The following is a 22049-nucleotide window of genomic DNA, read 5'->3' as shown; positions in this document are numbered from 1 at the left end:
AGCTTCCACTGTACGAACAGTCCCCTAACAAACAGGTAACTGAGGGCCGTCTTGCTTTTCCTGCAAGGCAAGCATACACAAATGCATTAAAACTGCCTTGGGCATGTTTACACATGCTGCCATCCCCTCTGACACAAATTAAATGACAAATGGCCACAGATTTTGTGAGAGGTATGAAGAATCTTGGCTCTATGGACTCCCATTGCTCTGAATACACAGATGCATGAAAACGCTGTGAAAAACCCTCCCATTTCTAAGCTGCTGACAGAGACCCATTTTAGACAGCCATTTCTGCTCTAAATAAATTACATCGATTGTACTTTTTTCTGTTTCTCTACTCCTCTCACTCTTTAAAACTCTGTATTTTGATTACTATGGATAACCATTACGTACTTGCAAAGTGTAAGTATTCTTCATGCAGGGTCTCTCAGAAGGAAACTTTGCTTACATTCCTAAGTCCAGTTTGTTTCAGCCTCTATACCCTGCCCTAGTAAAACTTACATAAAAACACTTACTTCATCTCTGTAAAGAGGACTTGTATAATACATGATATCCATCGCGCTGCTGTTCAGCATATCCCTTAAACCTCGTACTTTATCTGGAGTAATGGAGTCCACAGTGTCTGAAGGAAAAAAAAAGAAAAAAAAAAGAGAGAGACTTGAGTTTCATGCAGGAGAATGATAAAATCCAAACAAGGCACGTGCAGAGAACATGGCATGAAACTTCTGGGGACAATTTTGCAGACTGCAGCTACTGGAACAGCAAAAGAACCAAGTAATGTACCTCCATCGAGGGTAAGTTTTGATCTCCATTCAACCGGAAGAAATTCAACATGCGTTGCAAGATTGGAAAAATACTTTTCCTCTATTTTTCTTGCAGTATCTCGCATCCTATAAAAAAGAAAAAAAGAACATGTTCCTGTAAAGACTACTGTTGGTGCTCTTATCAAATAAAGCCAATGCATCCAGCAGCAACACATTTCCTGCATTACTACTTTTCAAGTATGCAATGCCTGCTTACTAACATAGGTAATTACCTCACTTCATGCTTTTGTTATAAAGTACTTAAATTCTCATACAATGAAAAATTTTGCACATTACATGCTCAAAAGAAAGGGTTTAAAAAAATTTAAATGGATTATACTATGGGTTTAACATCAACCACCTAAATTCAACTGAGATATCTGTTAACTCTGGTGGGTTTGGGATAGAACGTGACTGAAAATTAAGAATTTTACCACTGCCTTGAGACCTTGAATCCACTTAACAATTTAGACCAGTATGTAAGGAATATAATTCAGTGCTTTTAAACACAAAGAAAACTATTAAAAATATTGCTTGAAAAGTCAGAATTTTATTTTTATTTCACATATCAAATTGGAAGGCTTAAGAGCTCTCAGAATGAGAAACAGGATCATTTATTAGCATTTTAACTTGCAGTAGTAGCAGATGGACAGGCTAACCATGCTTTTAAAAGACTTTTTCTTTTTGAAGCACATCTGAACATTGATGCACCTCCCTGAAGGGATGTGAGAAACTTTGAAGTACCTCAGAAACAAAGTATATCTGACCCTTTTTGTTGTTTGGGGGACAAGGGGAATAATGGTATGTTATATTCTTTCAAAAATGCTACTTTACTAGTGTTGTGTGAGAGACTGATCAGCAAAAAGTGAAAACCACCATGAAATTATACAAGTTAGTAAAATATCCATGCATTCTATCAAAACCCTTCAGCAACCAAACTGAGAAAGTGTTATATTTTCCTTTCTTTTCTTTACATGAGTCTTGGCTCCCAATGGCATTAGCATTTTTGAAGATGAGCATGACAAACTAAATCTGACCGAGGGGCAGCAGTGCTGGGTTTCCAGCAGCTGGTTCCCAGTTCCAAGCATCAGAGGGTTTTTTATTTCTGAGGCAAAGCCCGCAGTTTCAACATGTTGGTGGTTTTTTTTTTCCCTATTTTCAAAGCAAACCCCTTTTAATGATTGCTACAACCACAGGCATGATGACATTAATCTCCAAACTGTACTTCTACCAGTCCAAATGCAGTTTAGTAAGCTTAACCCCCTAGCTGAGACACTTTCCTTGGAATTTATTAATGCTCCTCTGTTCTCCTTCAATAGAAATGAGACAGTTTAGCTTAAATCGCTACCAACACCTGAGACACTAATCGCTTAAGCTTCTCCATTTGATGAGCACTTTCTGCACCGACACAGCATTAGCACTATACAGAGATCCCATACAGACAACTCTGCCCAACTCCTGAGTTTCATCTCCCTTTAAAACAAAGTCAGCAGTACACAGCAGGTAGCTACAAGATGAAGTCAGGAGCTGCCCAAATCTCCATGGGATTGCCACCGGAGGTGACAATACAGATAAAAAGGAAGAAGTATTGACAAAATTTGTTCTTAATCTCCCAGTGTAGCTGTCACCCTGTTCGGACGCAGCTCGGTAGTGGGATTTTGGCTGTGCAGGAGAGCTGAAGGCAGATTTGTCTGGTGGAACAAACACAGAGATGAATTTCAGCCATCACCAGGAGCTCCTGAGGGCTGCAGAGAGGTGTCACAGTGGCTTTGGGCAAAATGCCTTCTACATTTTTACTTCAGCCTTATCAGCTGCACAGCAAGAGAAGCACACTTCACTGAGGAACGAGTATGAAAGCCAATGCCTTGCAAAAACACTTTCTACAAAGATAATGCATTCTTCTTTATCATGTTTTTCGCAGGAAAAGGAAAAGCCCATCATGCTACCAAAGCAGCAGATCAATGATGTACCAAGTTTTTGAAGCAGGCAGTCAAAACACTTTTCGATAAGAGACACCTACTTTCTGATAAGGGAAAGGGAAAAGGAAGCATCCTTTACCGCCTTTCTTCCAAAGCAGTTACCGATGGCCTGACCAAAGAGCCAAGAAATGCAACAGATCAGCATCTCTATTTTTAAAGCCTGGTTTGATTGCACTCCTAATCTCCTAGTCTCTAGTCCAACAAGATGACAAAGGTTTAAGTAAAGTAGAATGTTCTTCCCATGATGAGGGGGAAAAAAAAAAAAAGAATCAGCAAGAGGATCTGCTTAAATCAGGGTTGATTTAAGGCCTGAACTGACCTAGCCTTGCAAAGCAGAAAACAACCCCTCCGCTCCCACCCCACACAGCACCCCTCTAAGGACACTTATTGGAGAGCCCAACTTCAGTCGCAGGGAATTTCTAGATTATCAAGAAGATAAAAATTCAGTAAATACATTAACATTCCTGGAGTCCCTGAGTAAAGAAAACAAAAAGAAACACACCTGTCTGAACAAAATCAGATGATTACTAGCACAGGGAAATGAATACTCTTTGGAAATGCTAACAATTCTTTGGTATTGCTAAATCAGCTTAACTTTCTCTGCATGAAGTCGGATGGTGTCCAGCTAAGATGAATTCAGAAACAATTAAGTTTAGGAGAAAACCAACCAAGCAGCAATCTAAAGCTGCTAGGCTTAAAAGCAGTAAAGGCACAGAAACGTTCTATGAATAAAGCACAGAATTCTACACAGCAAGAATTACTTTCAGTGAAGGAACTGGTAAATAACCTGGTCCTAATAGTGCAAGAAAAAACATCCAAACTATTTACACATCAGTAGCAGCTGTAAACATTATGAAGAAACAGCTGTTAGAGCTATTGACATCCCCATTCTCAAATATGACAGCTGCAGGATTTCTTTCTGTTCGAAAGGGTCCAGGTCTTACTAAAGCTATTCACAGGCAAACTGACGCAGAGGGGTTCTTTCACTAAAAGCCTCCTTTCTAAAGCTAGATATATGAGTGGAAAAAACAGTGCAGCCTAGCAATTCTGCCAAAGCTTTTGGGAAAAGCTTCAAGTCTCCCCCCCTAAAAGCTGTGCCAGCTTTGTGTCCTTATCCAAAATTTTATGAAATGCAAAACCTAATTTTACTCGGATCTGGAGGGTTCCCCCCATGTCAGCTGAGGTTATCCAGACACAGTCCAGCCTCCGGCAGAATACTCCTGAACTTCTGCTAGAATGGATTACGGACAAACGTTCAAAAGCACTCTGGTACCTTAGAAAACCAAAACCCAACTCTGTGTGCACCTTATGCCTGGCAAAATACATTCTGGTAGAAGTGCACAAAAGCTCTGTTTCAACAAATTTTTGTTAACTGCCACTCCACCAATGTCAAATCAAGTACGCAGCAATTGCATTTCTCGGTGTCTCAAGTGTGCTCCTCTGCTACGATACACTGCATTGCACACTAACCTTATGAAGCTGGTTAATACTACAAACTACTGACTGAAGTTTTGCAGATTACGAACTATGTAGTTACGGAAACATTTAATTTTTTTGCCTTCCACTAAACTTTCTGAGGCAATCCCGTTCAATGTTACCAGCCAAATACTGTCAGAGGTGCAATTATTCTCTCGTTCATTATTTTACAGCAGCAACGTCACACCTATCTCCTGATCACAAGAATCATGGAGGCATTAAAACAACAGCAGAACAACTCCCAGTGCAACACATCTCATTTACAGCGAATGGCACTATACGACATCTCCCACTGATTTTGATCAATAGTTTGATATTACAAATTCTAAAGAAAATTGTGGTGCAATTGCCAAGCAATGTGGCTATGCTCACATGCAAAACCCCAGCGCATGTACCTGCTGTACACATGCTTATCTGTTCTGTTCTAAAGGTGGGGTTTTTTTCCCTTCTGTTTTTTTTTTTAATAAATATTTTGAGATATTTTATTAGGTGGCAAGTCCCTCTACTCATTTGCTAAATTAACACCAACTGAAGTAATAAATCCTTATCTAAACAGGCAGAGAATTCTTCTCCTTTCCAATACAAATGGATGTTGAAATATTGACCCCAGAGCAACAATTACTTATACGTATACACTGAAACACATGGTAACAACGAAAATTTATGATTTTTCTAAGAAAAAAATCACTCAGGTGCAGATGTAACGCATACCTTAGAAAGCATTTTGACATACTGCTATTTTCCAGGCAAGAAGTAATGGCCTGAAAATAGATACTCTGAGACTCACCATAAATAAAATGTGCTTGGCTGCCTTTCTCTGATTAAATAATAAAACCGTATTGTCACAGGTATACATCCTTGCTTAAGCAAGTATATTCCAGAGAGATGTTAACATATTTACGATTACTGCTGTGGTTTTTTTTTAATCTTATGCTACTAATTTTACTCTTGTGGAGCATTCACGAACACTACATTAAAAACTGGAGAGCTACAAACAAGTTAGCTTCAGCTAGTTCACAAATTTTATAAAATGACCTTGACAGCTGGTAACAGAGCAAAATGCCTGAAGGCTTGAAGATGTTACTCATTTTATTCCCAAGTCATCTTTGTAGACTCTCTTCAATCAGATGATCCATAGCCAAGAAAACGGGAATGGTTTTTAATTTAAAAAGCATTACACCAGCCAACTTCTTACTCTGAATTCTTGATTTAAGAGATAGGGCAATGGGATGTCCCCACAAGAAAAACCCTAAACTCTCGCTACTGCCTGCAAAACCATGTGGATCCATTCCTGGATTTTGGTCATATAACTGGTAAATTACGCTCTAAAACGCTCCCCAACTGCTTTCACCACTCTTGAGTCCCCTCAAACGGATGGCAGCACTCACTGCCTCTTTGAGGAAATAATACCATGAGTTATTGAGGAAACTCAGGGCTGGCTTGAGCTAAATTTGGTAAGTTGAAGTGAGAGTAGCGGGCATGAGTAATAAAAATTGAGACCTACTCAAGCCAGAGGAAATGAAAGGGATGGTGTTTTCAAAAGCTTAGCTGCATCGCGGAAACGCCAACTCAAGTCTTACTCAAGGCGGGTTTCCAAGAGCAACTGCAAGACACGAGTCATCTTCTGTCACTGTTCTTCAGGGATTCGTCTGCTCTCAGACCAGACACACTAAGACCGCTGCTCGAGGACATACACAGGCTCATTTTACTTCGGAAGATAGGTGGAAATTCTAGCATGCAAACGAAGTAAGCATGATCGTGATTCACTCTTCATCCTGTTCAAGAATAACGGGACTCTGCACGATCAGAGGAACTCAAGCTGCTCAGTTCGTTGACTATGGGATCCCCGAGACAAGCCTGCGGAGATCCACGTGCTCCAAGCGCGAGTGCCTCCCTCCCCAGCACTGCTTTCCAAACGGCAGGCAAGCCTGCCCTTCAGGGAGATGCTGGCTTTGGCATAAAGCAGACGAGGCATTCCCCATCCCCGTTGTCATCCCCTGCGTCCTTGCCACTCGCTCCCATTTTCCAGACAGGGTTCCAGTTTTTTGGACCAACTGCAGCGATCCACTTTACAACGGGACCATACAGACAGTTGTGCTGGTGTGGGCAGGGAAAGGGCAGCACCAGGCAGGAATGAGGGCTGGGGGGAGGACAGGAGCAAGAACAGACCCGAAGATACATCCAAGTCCTAAATAGGCTGTTACAGCTTCCGTCCAATATGCAGTCATGTGTTAGATAATTAATAAATGTAGACAAAACAAGCTGTTATGAAACTATTTAATGCCTTAACTATCACCTTTTACCTCTTGGGCTGAACTTCTCATTTAGCTTGCAAGACAAGCTCAAGTTGAAACGTGTAAGACAATTTTTACCACTTGGATACTTAATTTCAGAATTACTACCAGCACTGAAGAATGGAAAACAGGCACGTAATATGCATTTAATGCAATGCAAGCATTTAAATGGAAAATAAGCAAAACTACCAATATCTGAAAAGCTAAAAATCAAAGGAAAAATTTTACAGGAAGTCTTGATTTAAGATTCCAGCAGCACATATTTAATGCACTGAAGGGCCTCTGAGAGGCTCTGCACTCTGTAAGAGCTTGCATACCATGAGAAATTTACCAAAATAGCTATTCTGAAGTAATTATTGTAATGATAATCCACAATTAAAATGCTTTCTAATGGGACATGCAATAAAAATTTAATTGGTGATTATGGAACGCCAAGATGATGTTTCTTGTGCAGACAGCAATTTTTGTGCTACAAGCAGCAGCACAGGCAAATATCAAATATAATTTTTGAATCAAAACAGGAGATTCAGACAGAGGCAGACAGATACCAGCTTTAGGGTAAGAGCAGCCAAGAAGTGTCACAACATTACAGCTGTTATGGAAATACACAGAACAGTTACTTCATTCGATTTTCAAGCACAGGAGTGATGAAATTTAGAGGGTCAGCCTAAAGGTCTGACCTTTACCTAAGCCAGGTAAAACCACAGGATTTTTTTAAAGGAGGTTTGAAACATGTAGAGTAACATTCCTAAATACTATTTAATATGTGTAAGGACACACCCACCCCCACCAATCTAGGAGCACAAGTTCAACAAAATCAGAGATTAGGCTTTATTGAAAAAATATTCCAAGTAACAATATGAAACTGTGTACAGTAAAATAAAAGGATATCCCCAAATGATTTTTTTTTAAGTTAACATCATACCTTATCAGAAACCTAGCAATGCCCGAATGCTGCACCTGATGGCAAATAAAAAACCCTCCAATTAAGTACATTATGCCACAATATCTTAGTTTATATTACACAGAAATACAAACTATACTATCTTCTTCCTTAAATAATCATCCCTATGCTACTGAAGCAGCTCACAGCACATTATGCTGTTCACGTTAGGTCAGCTGAATCACTCTTCCAGCCTGGAGGAGGTACAATCTCTTCCCAGACGAATTCTGCAGTTATTATCAGCACTGACAGGAGCAGCTTGTTGTACCAGCTGCCGTGCTACATTTAGATAATAAATGTGTTTAACTACACTGTGAAGAAACAAAATCATGTCACATCTACCAAAGACCTGCTCATTCAAGCATCGATAAAATGCATCTTTTCTATTTACCTACTTACAGGACACCCTGTGACCATAGCATCTAACCACATTAATGATTAGATTGAACTCCATTCCTTAATGAAATTAGTGCATATAATTTTAAATTACCCTGGAAGAAGAGTTCTGTTTTCACCTCTGTAACCAACAGGATCTGCCTAATGATGCAGATGCATCACGTGAGCTGCATCAATTTCTTCTCAAGGTAGTAACCTGAGGACAGAGCATATCAAATGAGGTCTGGTAGGGTCTCTCACCAGCCTGGGTTACAGACAGAGTATTCCATGTCTGGGTTATAAGCTTTATTTTTGCGCTTTTCTTTCTTTTTATTTCTTTTAGGACCACATGTTCAAGTGAGGCTATGCTTTTGTGCTATGAAGTGAAGTGTTGCTCTCACACAGGTTGAAATAAATACAAATGTTTTATCGCAGGGTCGAATGAACCCAAAAAGAAGCAACAATAAATGTACATGGCAAAGACAAAATGCACAAGAGATTTTTTTTGTGGATGGTAGAAAGGGAAGGCACCTGAACAAGTATTCCCTTCTGCAGATCCCAGAGTCCCTCCAAGCACCATACCAAAAAAATGCAAGGTGTCATGGAGTTTGCCTCGCCCAACCCGCCTTGTCTCTGTTCTCTCCCCATCCATGTCCCAGAGCCCACAGACAGGACTGGTGGCACTCTGCAGAGCAATGTGTCCTGCCAGATGTCCCGGAGCCTAAACCAAAGCAAATTTCTGTTTCTAAGGGGGACACACCCCACCTACCCCAAGGTTCCCACACCAGCACATCCATATCAAAAGTGACATCCAAGTCCTTCAAAGCTGCACGCAGCTCAAGACCATGATGAGCTCTTGAGGGCTGACGGTGCCTTCTACATCTCCTGGTGGTACCCAGATACTGATGAGGGAAGAAAGGAGTTGTGACACTGGTGGGCAGACCTATGGCTTAAGTTACAGATTTAGCATGGCTGCAACTACAGGCTTCCTACTAAAGAATGTGCATTTAAAAGGAAAAAAACACTGAAGTCTTTTCTCCTTAGCTTCTACTTTATAGTGTGAATGGTCAAAAAATATTTCTCCTTATCCATCTTATCATTCTTCAAAAGGCAACATTTGACTCCTCTGTCCCTAATGCAAAAAGAATGAAAAAAAAACAAACCAAAAAACCCACACATATATCACGGATGAAGGTGCTAACAGAAAGTGCTAGTATGGCTTGTAAGAGCTGCTATTGTGCTGGCCTGGCAGACGTTTCTTCTAAAATCTCTTCCTAGAACATATGGGGTGTTCCTCACTGGTAAGTTTTAAGCTATTTAAAAAAAAAGACAAAAAGAGAGAGACTTCAATCTAAAATGATGCTTTCCTTTGCAGATTTTGTACAGAATACACAATTTATGCCAATAATTAGCATTTTAAAAGGCTATGCAATACTGTTGGATATTTCTTGAGGATATGAGCAAGATTTACTGAAGCACAAAAAGTCTTGTTTCCCTTTTAGATAAAAGATTTCACATAATGGGGTGCCAGTTAAACCAGGACTTCTTATGGAATGAACACCTATGCACTGTGTCCTGAGCTGAAGTTAATCCACCCATACAACCCCTGTACATATGTTCAATGGAAAGTGAGGTAGGGAAAAAGAAAAAGCAGAAAACCTTAATGATTCCAAGGTGGAAGTTTTATTTCTTGTCGCTGTTAAAACAGCAACTTATATTTAGGGTATTTGCATTTCCAGTGTAATTGCATCCTACAAAAATTTAAGGTTTCACATCTATTTTGGTGACCAACTTCAGCTTTTTGTCAAGGGCTGAGGATCTTTTTCTCTTTGGTTTTGATTGCTTCCTCTTAAACAACACGAATAAAAGAGCAGTGAAGTGCCAGAACAAGGGGAGTAGGGAGTAGCAGGTTGTTGCTTTGAGATGACAAATGACTCGGCAGTGAAATCAAGAGGTCTACTCTACCACACCAGAGGACACTAGAGTGGAACAGCGAGCTGAACGAACAAAAGAGTCTGCTGACATGATGGTACACACCACAGCGACGGCACATAAGCACTGACCTACGTTACCATTCTGGATTTAAAGGGAGGTTCACAAAGCTCTTACCACATGAAATCAGCAATCCCAGCTCTACACGCACTTTCACAGGAGTCACGGGGTATGTCACTATATCTGTCAACTTTGATGGAACGCGCAACTATTTGGGACACACATACTAAACCATCTGTGCAATACAGATCTGCAATTAACACTTTTTTAGCCTCTTCTTTCAGCTGATGAAACATTCCTTAACACCACCTTGCTCCCCACAATGCTGTCATCACGACTTTACAATTTCTTCTAACATTCAAAAACCTTTTCAGGTACAGCATTCTCAACAGCTCAGGAGTTTCTCTTCCCATTCACCAGCACCCTAATTGGCCTTCTGAGTTAGTTCAGACGTCAAATCAAAAGTCATTTGCAACCCAGTCTTCACAAAAGACATTCAATGAAAAGATCCAGTAAGCTTTCAATCACGTTTTACTTTCCAACTGGCATCTACGCACCGAACTCCACAAGCAGTCTCACAGCAATAGCTTCCAACGGCATGAAGTAACTCTGTCCTGTTAGGAATGCCAACATTCCTACTAGCTCCCCGTTTCCCCTCTCTTACCAGTATGCACTTCACTTGCCCGCTATTCTGACAACCAGCAGGAACAATGGAGATTCCCCTTGACTTTGACCAAATGAAAAATCTCTCCACGCTCAGCAAAGTCACTGACCACAGCTGCTAGAAATTCACGGGCCAGTGCTCTAAAAGTTGCAAGTGTTGGTCATGAAAATAGAATATATCTTTGCTCTTCTGGCTTGCAGCTGCTCTCACTAAGTCCATACATCCAAATTAACACAGAAAGTAGCGTATCCACAATATAAAGACTAATGACTCAGTGGAAGAGGAGGAGGAGAAGGAAACGGGAAAAGATACAGCTTAAACCAAAGGGTCTGCTGTCATTTATAACGTCAGCCTTATATTCAGGCTGGAGTTGGTACTGCAAATATTACAAAGCACTCACATAGCTGTATTTTTGATGATCCTTCCTTGGTCCATTTTCTGCCCAATACCATGCACAACAAATACAATGTGACTAGTTTGTGGTGGCTTGTCTTCTAACGTAGCTTCTTCTACATAGCCTCTATGTAGCCTTGTCCCACTACTTGAAGCTGTAGAAAAAACATTATCCTAGATCAGTTACATTCTATGAGGTGCAGTGGTCTTACATGTTGACAGAAGCTTGACTTTTCTCAGACCAATACATTAAAGTATTTTGAAAATAAGATTATACATAAAGGAATAGCATGTATTTTTAAATATCTGCAATTTTAAACTCCTGAGAGAGCTGAGCAAGTAGGTGACATTAATTGTATCAGTCAATGTACTACCAGGCCATTTCCACTGTGAAGATAACTAATCTCAGAAATGTTTTGAAAAACAACTTTTTAGAAAACAGTTGTATAATTGTCCATCCACTTTTACAACACAATACCCTTCTTCTGTGTGTCTCAATCATTAAACTTCTTTCTATCTCCACCTTACTTCCACAGCATGGGAGGATCATGGAAATGATCCGGCCACAAAACTGATAAGCGTTGTCATTCCTTCTCTGACCCAGTTAAGAGAGCTGGTTGAAAAGCTTTACAATTTTTCATTTTGACGGGGAAAACCTATGTTTTATTTCAAGCTGATCCAACCTCAAATTTCCCCACCCGTTCACCAGTCCAGTGGCCAAATCAAAAAATCAATTACCCAGGGCAAACATGGGTATTCTCCCAGTGCCCCACTGATGGCTTGAGAAACCCAGTGGCACAGCGTGTCTCCATCCCCCTCTAGTGACAGACCCATATAGAGGACCACAGCCTTGCACGAGTGCTACCTGCGCACGAGTCCAGCAACCCCTTCAGATGGCCACGTAAGACGATGGCAGCATCATTCCCCGCCACAAAAACAGAAGCAAACAACTTGTTTTGTTTTTAAAGAGGAGGAAAACACTACAAAAACGCTAAGGGCAGTTTTTACGTAGGACAGGTTTTGTTTACCAAGTGGGCTTCTATTTGATATTTCTCCCCCCAAATTGTTTAGGACAGATCTTACTTATTATTTATTACACACTACCCAAATCATGTTCTGGATAAAGAATACTTAATTTCTTCTGGAACTGAAGCATTGAATTATATTAGTTTTTGGCAAAGAGTAGTTACGTATCCACCCAAGAGCCCTGTGGGGTAAAAGGGCATTAATTACAGAACAGAGGCATGGAGATTAAAGCCAAACCTATTACCTGATCTTGTCTCTTCAGAAACCAAGGAACAAAACAGATGTGTATGTTCTTGTTTTTGTAGGTGTCCAGCAGTGCATAGGAGCACCACGACAGAGAGGACAAGTTCCAGTTTTCTAGGTTGGCAATAATCTGCCTTTTGCTTGAGAGAGACCATCCTCTCTTCCAACCATCTCAGCCTCGCTGGCTTTATAACTGGTAGTTTTGAGCTTAAATGAGCCTGGATTCCTACTGGAAACAATTTCTGTCTAAATGCTTCACCCCTCCTCTCAGTTCATACATCTGTTTAATGAATGGAAAAAAAAGGCAAGAGGTGGTGAGAGGGGAAGGTATGATCATGTATTTAAGGAATGCATCACAGTATGCAAGCACACAGCGGTAAAGTTAAGGTTTCAAAGGGAACTGTAATTCTTATATTGTAGCTGCTAGACTCTGCCACTGTAATATTTTCATATACTTATTATGTAATGCTAACTGCTGCATCCAAAATAATAATAAAACATGTAACAAAAATAAGTCATAGCCTATTCACATCTAGTTACAATTACGTACACAACCTAAGGACCCTAATATACTCTTCTGTAAAAACTGCAATGGCCAAAGTGGGCTAGGCACATATTAAAACTTCAAACTTGAAATCTCCCTCTAGCGTTAGAGTAACAAACTTAAAATACTGGTATTTACAATATTCTTTACAAACTCTGAGAAATATTACCTTTGGAAAACCCCAACTTTTGTGTAACAGTTCTTGCAATTTTAGATGTTGTTGCATCACTGTAAAGATACACTTCATCCACACTGTGCCAGTCCACATGGTTGCGACTCAACTTTAGACTATGAATAGCTGCAGCAAAAAGGAACAACATTTAATTTAGATGGGTAAGAGGAAAAAAAAGCCTCTTCAAACAGAGAGAGAGAGAAGGGTCATTTACATACAGGTTAAAATCTAGAGCTCCATTATACCTAAATCCATATTACTTCTTACCTTGAAAAGTTTTTACATTTAGGATTAATCTGACCAGGACAAGCAGCAGTTTGGAGACCACCTCTGAGGACATTTCACATCATTCTCCTCCCACCCTCATTTTGGGATGGTAGGTTTCCAAAATATTTCCTTAGCTGAAAACAAAAACCGGGGGGGCAGGGCAATGCATCCTGAAATATTGCAGGTTGGTGTGATAACCAGGTGGCTGCCCCGTGCACTCTCATCACTAGAAAAAGAGGAATTTCACTCCTATCATCTCTCTCGTGTCTGTACAGCGAGATTCCTGGTTTTGACTGTACTCTGCAGTAACACAGAGGCTTTCAAGTCTCCATTACTAGAAGGCTCCATTGCATTTCTTTCCTTTCAGAAACATCTAGGAGCTGGAAACGCAGTTCAATGAGAAAGTCTCTGAATGAGTAATTTCTGGCACAGAACAGAATCTAGCTCTTTCAAAAGCCACTAAGAGCTCTAGCGTTTTTTGTGCAGTTATTGTGTTTTCCAGGTTTGGAACTGATTGAGCTCTGGGACCAACCTCATGACACGCTGCCTGATTGTCCGGATTAAGCAGAGCAGGCATGTTATAATGCAAATCAGAATCTCTCATCTAAGGCTTGGAGCTTGCACGAGCAAAGCAGTTACACAGCTGTATTACTAGTAATTCAGATTTCACCTAAGTTTGGAAATCTGTTGCTTAGGTCCCATCTAATGTGGGATACAAAACAGTTGGAGAGCTGACAACGGCAATAGCCCTGTCACAAAATAAGCGTTCCTTAACTCTCATTGGTCTTGCTAAAAAGTCCAAAGTCATGGAAAACACCCAGAGGGGTTGTTTTGGTTTTAGTTTTTTTGTTTTTTGTTTTTTCCATAACAAGCGGAGCCCTAACCTATCCCCTAATTTAAGCCACTCAAATGAATTTTTTATACTCTTCTAAAAACATTCTGAGAAAGTCTGAGCCATAATGATTTCATATTTTAACTCTGCTACAGCACCAACCTGCCACATTAGGATAGCTGTCGTGACCTTACTCCTGTAGTATTTTTTATTTCTTTGCCAAGGCAGATAGACCTGACATAGTCTGATAACAAACTGAATGAGGTCTGTAAGAAACAAGGGGATTACCCAAAAGGATTACCCTTTCTGTTATAGTAAACAACTGATTCACAAAAAATTACTAGAACTTTATTGCTCTTTTACACTGACAAGAGCAAGAACAGGAAAGGAAGTAAGCCTGACTTTGAAGAGCAGACATGTCAGCTTAGGGTAACAATTGGCCAGAGCAAGCAGCAATCTAGTGAGAACTCAATGAACATGTTTTCATAAACATCCCAGGCACAGAGATGAGTCCATGTCCAGAAATCTCAATTTAGAACTGGAGAAAGAAAGGAAATTCCCAGCAAAACTTCTTTTTTCAGACTCGGAGACAATGCAACAGAGACTGTGATGTCCTGAGACAGGCACGTAGTCTAGTGGCAAAGGCAAGGGACCTCCTTGCAGTTGTTTCTGCAATCTCCTCCATCCTCAGTTCCATGACCAATGTAGACTTTTTATGCATTGTCTAGCAGGTCGTTAAGAGCTGTTCCACCTGCATTCTGTAAAATCCTTCTCAGAGTATGTTCTTGGGGAAGCTGACAGAGGAGGGCTGGAAGCTTGATGCCTTTGGAGAATGTTGTGCTCAATATCCAAAGCATGCAGAGGAAGAGACGGAGGGGCCCGTGGCCGAGTCACTTATTACCACTGGAAGAACAGCAGTTTGGGGAGAAGCGGTCCTCAAACTCTTTCTGGAATCAAGTCCAGCCTCTCTATTGGAAAGAATATACAGAAAGAAGTAGGTTTTCCCTACCCCGCATGAATTATTCTCACTTGGGAAGAACAAATTCCTAACTTTTATGGTGTCCTTCAAAAACACGTATGTTGAAGGACACATCAAAACCAACTACAAGACATGCAAGCACTGAGGAACAGCAAACGAAATATCCAACACTATTTCTCTGCATTTAGTAATGCCTTCAAAAGGGAACCTGAAAAATTTCGTCTACCGTTAACACAAGCACCACATGAAACTACCAGTAACCTTCAGTAGGACTGTACTTCCTTGTCTCTTGACAACAGAGTAACTTACCTCTCTGAGATACGTTGTTAACATACACATTGCATTCAAGCTCAGATATATTTTTTACAGCACTTGGACTATACGCCCTACCTTTCTACCTAGCACCCAGAATGATGATGATAAAAAAAAAAGTGTGTGTTTGTTCTTGCTTCTCAGTTTTCCTTCGACCACAAAATATCAGGAGATTTTAGGGAACTGGCAGGATCCAGAACACGCATATGGACAACGCTTTTCAGAGAATCCACCAATTTGCCAGTAAGATCATAAATTTTGCAATTTTAATTGACATATTTACATTTTATTTTGCATCTCTTAGTGACTTTTGCTTACCAAGACATTCACTGCTTTGCTTTTGAGTGCCTGTCCATGTGCACACTCCAGAGCAAAGTCCAAAGCAGCCGTGGAAAGACTCAATCACTGAAAAACAGTGGCTGCATAACATTTCAAAGGCACCATGCACTGCAGTGCAGTATTTTGCAGAAGTTTGGATAATGCTTCCAGGGTGTCTATCTTACCAACCAGGAGAAGACACATTCCTGCAAAAGTTAACAAGAGTCACCTGGGTCAAAACAAAGCTGGGTGCTCCACCTTGGCATTCTGTTTTGAAATCCCTTGGGATGCACTGTTTAAAAAGTCTGCCTGAGGATCAGTACACCAGTCTGACAGACCCAGCCACCCTCTTACTGAGGTGGAGTGAGATTTTTCTCCCCTCTTTTTAAATGTATATAAACATTGGGATGTCTGTTCATCCTCTGACTCTGGATGTGATGTCCAGCTGTGGAACAAAAATCCCCTAATAAGGAAAAATCTATCCCCCTGAGCTCCAGGACCTGTTGGTGTGCAAGAATATCCCTTCAAAATGGGAGTGACACCCCTCCTGATGACTGTGGTTGTGCACTCTCTATCCTCACATAAGCATCTGTCCCAGTGATGAAAATGTCTGGGGAGAGAAAAATGGTACACCCTTGCAGATTTGCAGGGCAGAAACCCAAGTGAGAGAAGAGCTGCCTTGCTGAGATCAGTCACAGGGGTAAATGATCCACAAGCCATGTGTGCATGCGTATCCAGGCAAAGACAGTGGTTCTCTACCATTATGCACAGCAGATACTCTAAAAAAACCCAACCCTGCTATAAGGTACCTCTTCATGAGGGTCAACACTGCACCAAGGACTGTGAAGAGATTCTCAAGACTCTCAAAAGCCCAACCAAAAGGAGCTTTGGCTGCTGCTGACAGTCCCAGGGTGTGTTAATAGTGAGGCATGGAACAAAGAAGTGTCTTGGGAGAGGATTTGATAGCAGTCGGAAAGTAAGCATCCTAAAAAAAAAAAATCAGGATATGCAAATTGTGCTTTCCAGGTATGAGATAACAAGGGCTGCCATCACTGTTTTGAAACTGAACACGAGGAAGAGAAAGTTATGTTTTCCTGAAGATGATAACATGATTTACATTCTCTTTGCAGAACAAACAGCGACTGTCCTATAAACCTCTTGCATGCTGCGGAGGTGGTCAAACCGACAACTCAGCAGCTGATCATACCGAGAGATGTCACAGCGTGTCAGGGAGTCACCAAGGCATGTCGTAGCGTGGCTGGGGAAGCCAAGTCACAGAATTCAGATTAGGCAGTGGGTATGGCACAGGGGAATGCTTTTCATGGTCATTCCTCTGCCTTCTGGGTCCTTCAGGAGCACGCTTTCTATGTTTGCAGATTCTCTCGAGGGCACCAGGCTAGGATGTTGCCAAGCTTCACTGAGATCTGACTGTGCCTGTGGCATCTCTGAACGTCAAGCACAGAAGATGAAGGGTCTCCTGTAAAACCATGGGACAGGAATCTCCCTCTGGACCAGACTTCTCGCAGCTTTGTTTTCACATGAACTACTTCTCTGACACTGACAACATGCACAGCTTTCTCAGTAGGCATGTCTGTAGGTGCATCTTCCCCAGCTGCAGAAAACCCTGGGTATTCCGCACCCTGCTTAGTTTTCTAGTCTGGGACTGAAGGCCAAGCCCATGGAAATGAGACCAAATTTTGGTTTCCTTTGTAGCCAGAAACTAGAAATAAATAATTTTTCAGGAATACCAACCGAGACAGACATCTAGAGTATAAGTACGTGGAAGGCACAACTCCACCGTAGATGCAAGACAGCCTGACGCTAGACAGTAGCGAGTGAGCCATGAAAAAAAAGGAGAGAAGCATAGGGGAAGTGAGCGGGATCAAGAAAGGACTTCTTTCAGCTGAAGAAATCAACGGTTACTATCACACAAACCTCCAGTTTCACCAAGACAGATGAACACAGAGGGAAAAATCCCTCTAAAATGTTTAAATATGAAAAATGAAGAGGTAAACAAAACATTGAACATATTCCTAAAGCATTGAAGAACTTGATCTCAATTAGACTGCAGAAACTCATCTTGAGTCAAAATAACCGGAGAATAACTGAGGAGCAGAAAGCCTGCACTATTTTTTATGCTCATAGCACAAAACCCCTGGAGAAGCTGGGGATGTGCACTGCTAGTGCAAACATCCTCCCAGCTCAAGCGCTTGAGGAGCTGAACACCTCCAGCACCAAGTGTAGACACTTGAACATGGCATTTCACGGGGCCAACAGTTCAAAATTAAATACCTTTTAAAGTAAGCACCTGGTTTTTTACTTGATGCTTTCATCCACCTGCCAAGACCAAAGCATGGGGTGATTCTCTTCTACCAGAGTTTGACTCTGCTCAAGTCAAAATCAATTTAGAGGAAGCATCGTTGAAGTGCTAAGAGCTGATACTACCTCCATCTCTGCCACAAAGGCACTGTCATTCCAGTCAGGGCTAAAGACCAGAGAAAGGATACCTACTGTCTGAAACCCTTTTCTGTCTTCTTTTTTTCAGGGATTTTTAAATTAATCTGTCTTGCAATCAGCAAGCAATAGTTTCTGCACAAAAGCCTGCTACATCATATAGGTAGCTGAGAGTGTAACTTGGCTGCTATTGTTCTTTCTTAAACCTCTGAAGTTCTGGTACAGCTGTAGATTTTAAAACCTTTTCTTATTTATTTAAAAAACAAATGCAAAGCCATTAAAAAGGCTATTGCTCTTAATTAAAAAGGGCTGTTTCACATTGCTGTCATTTTTATATTGCACTTCACCACCTCTCAATTCATCAATGTCACTATTTGTTATATAAGCACCTACTTTTAATTTTTTAATTCAAGCACACTCATTACCACAACTGAACATGACTTGGAGAAAAAATATACAAAATAATTTCAAAGTTACAATCAAAATAAAAGGCAGAAGTCCCTTCTTACTGCTCAAGACAGTAGTTATGCTTATTCACCTTTAACAGACTTGAATTCTATGTGTAAGAAGAGGCAGGAAAAAGTTTACAATTAAACATTTTGATTTCAGGCATTTTCACTTGGACCCAGTTACAGACAAATATAATTAAAGGAAGTCAAAAGGCAAACATTTATGCATGTCAAAATAAATTCTCACACTTTACAGTATCTCCAGGAGCTAAAAGAATATATGGTATGACGAGAATAACTCTAAACCTACCATGTGCATTTACATTTTAAATCGAGGGTGCAGTTTTCAGAAGTCTAGTTCCACAGTCACTGAAGTCAGTAAAAGTTTAATCACTACTGGCTTTAATGGTGGCAGAGAAAGACCAGTGACAAGTACTTTTGAGCCTTCTGCAATCATTAATGGCTCCTGTGAGATATACTCCCACTTTCTGAAACGAATTTGCACAACATCAGCTGCTGCAAAGTTCAAAGTTGGTTTCTGCAACACAGCAGCCTTTATCATGTGTTCTATAGAGCTTCCCCTTTTTATATCGTATGTCCAAAGTCTCATTTCATTCCAGTACTCATACAAAAGCTGCAGTAAAAATAATTTACAACATAAAATTAAAGATGCATGCATTATCCAAAACAAAAATGGCAAACAAAACATCATCTAGTATAAACGTTCCATTCCTTCTCTGACATAATTTATCTTATACCAGGCCTGCTGTGATTCTAAAAAAGTTGCTTTCAGTTTATTGAAAAAGCCAAACAACATACAAGGAGTGTAAGAAAAAAAACGTTTACAGTTTTCATCACAGTCACAATTATAATAAGGATTACTGCATGATACTGTTAGCATCTACTTTTCTGTAAGATTCACAACACTTCTACTTTTCTTCTAAGATTTATGATGCCTTTTTCCTTCCCTTTTAAAGGAAATGGCATGAATACAACTCAAGAAATTGAAGCATGTCAATCTAACGTTTAACTGATATAAGCAAACTAGAATTTAAAGCTTCCTAAGCCAGGAGTACTACAAAAAAGAAATCTACAATTACTGTACCTTGGGAATGCTTTCGCTTAAGACATGCAGCATCTGACTTCTCCTTATATCCTCTCCATTTGAACAAAGAAGGGAGGGAGAAGGGAGGGAGGTAGTAGAGAACTAAAAGTAAAAACACTGAGCTTCAAAGTAAAATTTTTAAAAGGGGTATCATTTTTTTCATTAGTATTACCATTTTTAGAAAAAAAAAGTTGGCACATTTTCTGAAAAAGTATATACACTTCAAAAACTGGTTTTGTAGCAAAAGTGTCAGGACCCATTAGCCAAATTCAATTTCTTCACTCTTCATAAACAGTTATGACATTACAACAAAGCTAAAGGCATTAGTAAAAGACAGCTGGCACACAGCCTCATCAGATTCACCGAGTGCCTTTGCATTTACACGTACAAAAGCATAATCATTCTACTTGGTATAGGGTAGAACACAGTAACCCTTCTTAAGGATACACTAAACATTTGAAAAAAATCCCCTCAATTTTAAGCACAGCTCTATTATTTTCCCCAAAGAGTGTAAGAGGATCATTAAAAGTTAGGTTAGACAAAATATTCTTACCCTGTTCTGTAAGTCTGCAAGAACCTGCCTTCCATGGTGAAATGCAACAGCACACACACTTTGCCACTGAGCTTCCCCTTGATGGTAAGGCAAATCCATAACTTCTATTAGACTTTCAATTGCGTTACTTCACTCCTTGTGAGAATATTGAAATACTGCACTGCAATCCAAAAGATTCTTTTTCAGGGACTTACATATTGGTGCTGTGTGATTTCGGAAGACATACTTTAAGGTAAGTGAAAGCTGCTGCTAAGTAGCAGGTAAAGTTAAGTGAGCAGGACGAAGCTGCTCTGGGCACTTCCACAACAGGAGACTTGTATTCACTGTTAACTCAGTTATGATGGATACCTTTTATGCTTCTTCGGGGGTTTCTGAGCAAGGCTGAAAGTGAAGTCCTACAAATCTACGTCTTCTGTGTTACTGCTCTGTGGGCCCTCACTCATACAAATAGTCTTAATTTCAAAATATTTTAGCCTCAAAAACCTGATATAGTCAAGAGGGTGTGTTTAAATCCAATGAGAAACCAAGAAGCTCCAGCCTGGCTTCTGAATCCACAAAGTCATTAAGCTGCAATTACATGAAATCAGTTAGCCTGCGGGAGAGCGGGGAGACATGCAACTGAATTACGCCCTTACAAACACCAGGAGCAGTTAATACTCTATGATCCAATAACTTCTGCCAGTGCAAGTGAGTGATATTCCATGCTTGTGTCAAGGGCTTTGACTGCCACAGTTATACTGGTCCAGGATCATGCCTTTTCACACCCTCAGCTAACAGCTCTGTCAGCAGATGCCTTAATACAGATGCAAGTGAAGTATATTATTGTTGCACATCAGTTTTCTACAGGAGAGGAAAATTAGGCTCACATCTACTGCACTTGGGACTTGATAAAACAATTTAGTCTGCAGAGTGCCAATACAACACTCAAGAAGCATATACACAGGAAATTCAAGTAGAGTATAACAAAAATCTTTTTTATGGTGAGGGTGATAAAACACTGGTACAAATTGCCAGAAAGATTGTGGAGACTCCATCGTTGGTCCAAAACCCCACTGGGAACGTCCTGTGCAACCTGCTCTCGTTGACTCCACGGCTTTGAGCAGGGAGGTTGGACTAGACCATCTCCAGAGATCCCTCCTGATCTGCACGACTATGATTCTATGAACATGACTTTCCCATCTAAAGGTTAACAGGCAGCTGTGAAAAAAATCTATATAAACTTTTTACGAAGAGAGAAAATATTATTTGAAATCTAAGACAAAACAAATCAACTATTCCAAATGCAACTTGTATAGTTTTTGTGGCATCTAACCACATGCAGAAATTCCATAAGAAAAACCAATAAACTTATGCTGTTTCAAAATCAACACATTAAAAAAATTAATTCTGACTCACAGGATTTTTTCTACATTTCTTATCATCTATCACAGAATCATAGACTTGATCACAGAATAATTTCTGTCAAAGGGACTGCTGGATTTCGTCCACTCCAATCCTCTACACAGAGCACGATCAGCTTTTAAGCTGGATCCAATTTCAAGTTGAATCATGTTGCTCAGGCGATTTCCAGCTGAATTTTGAGCATCTCTATGGATGGATATTCCACAATCTCTCTGTACAAATACAATGAACTACGTCTATTCCTACCTTACTATCACATCTATTAAGCTTTCAGCTTCACTTCATCCTAATCAAATGAATATACCTGAAAAAGATGATGGAGCAACAGATGACAGGTACTCAACTGTATTTATGACACTAACAGCTAACCAAGTATTCTTAAAGCAGAGATAGCAAACCTTAAGGCTGCTAGAAGATACTTATACTGCGGACCAGTTTATGATGATGTACCCTTCGAACCACTGCTCAATGGCGC

The 22049-nt window shown here is 40.3% G+C and overlaps 1 protein-coding gene across 2 annotated transcripts in view; it reads right to left on the bottom strand.

Moving 5' to 3' along the window:
* DDHD1 (DDHD domain containing 1) overlaps positions 1-22049 on the bottom strand; it is a 67648-nt gene that overhangs the window by 24347 nt on the left and 21252 nt on the right. Inside the window, exons 3-7 of one of the 2 annotated variants that reach the window (XM_052783604.1) lie at positions 19621-19722; positions 12902-13030; positions 10927-11074; positions 784-890; positions 516-622 (exon numbers count right to left, since the gene is read on the bottom strand). In XM_052783604.1, the coding sequence (XP_052639564.1) occupies positions 516-622; positions 784-890; positions 10927-11074; positions 12902-13030; positions 19621-19722 (593 nt within the window). The remainder of the gene's footprint in view (positions 1-515; positions 623-783; positions 891-10926; positions 11075-12901; positions 13031-19620; positions 19723-22049) is intronic. The other variant, XM_052783605.1, reaches the window with a different exon arrangement.

Source organism: Harpia harpyja, chromosome 3, assembly GCF_026419915.1.
Source record: "Harpia harpyja isolate bHarHar1 chromosome 3, bHarHar1 primary haplotype, whole genome shotgun sequence".
NCBI lineage: Eukaryota > Metazoa > Chordata > Aves > Accipitriformes > Accipitridae > Harpia > Harpia harpyja.
This window is presented reverse-complemented; position numbering and strand designations above follow the sequence as displayed.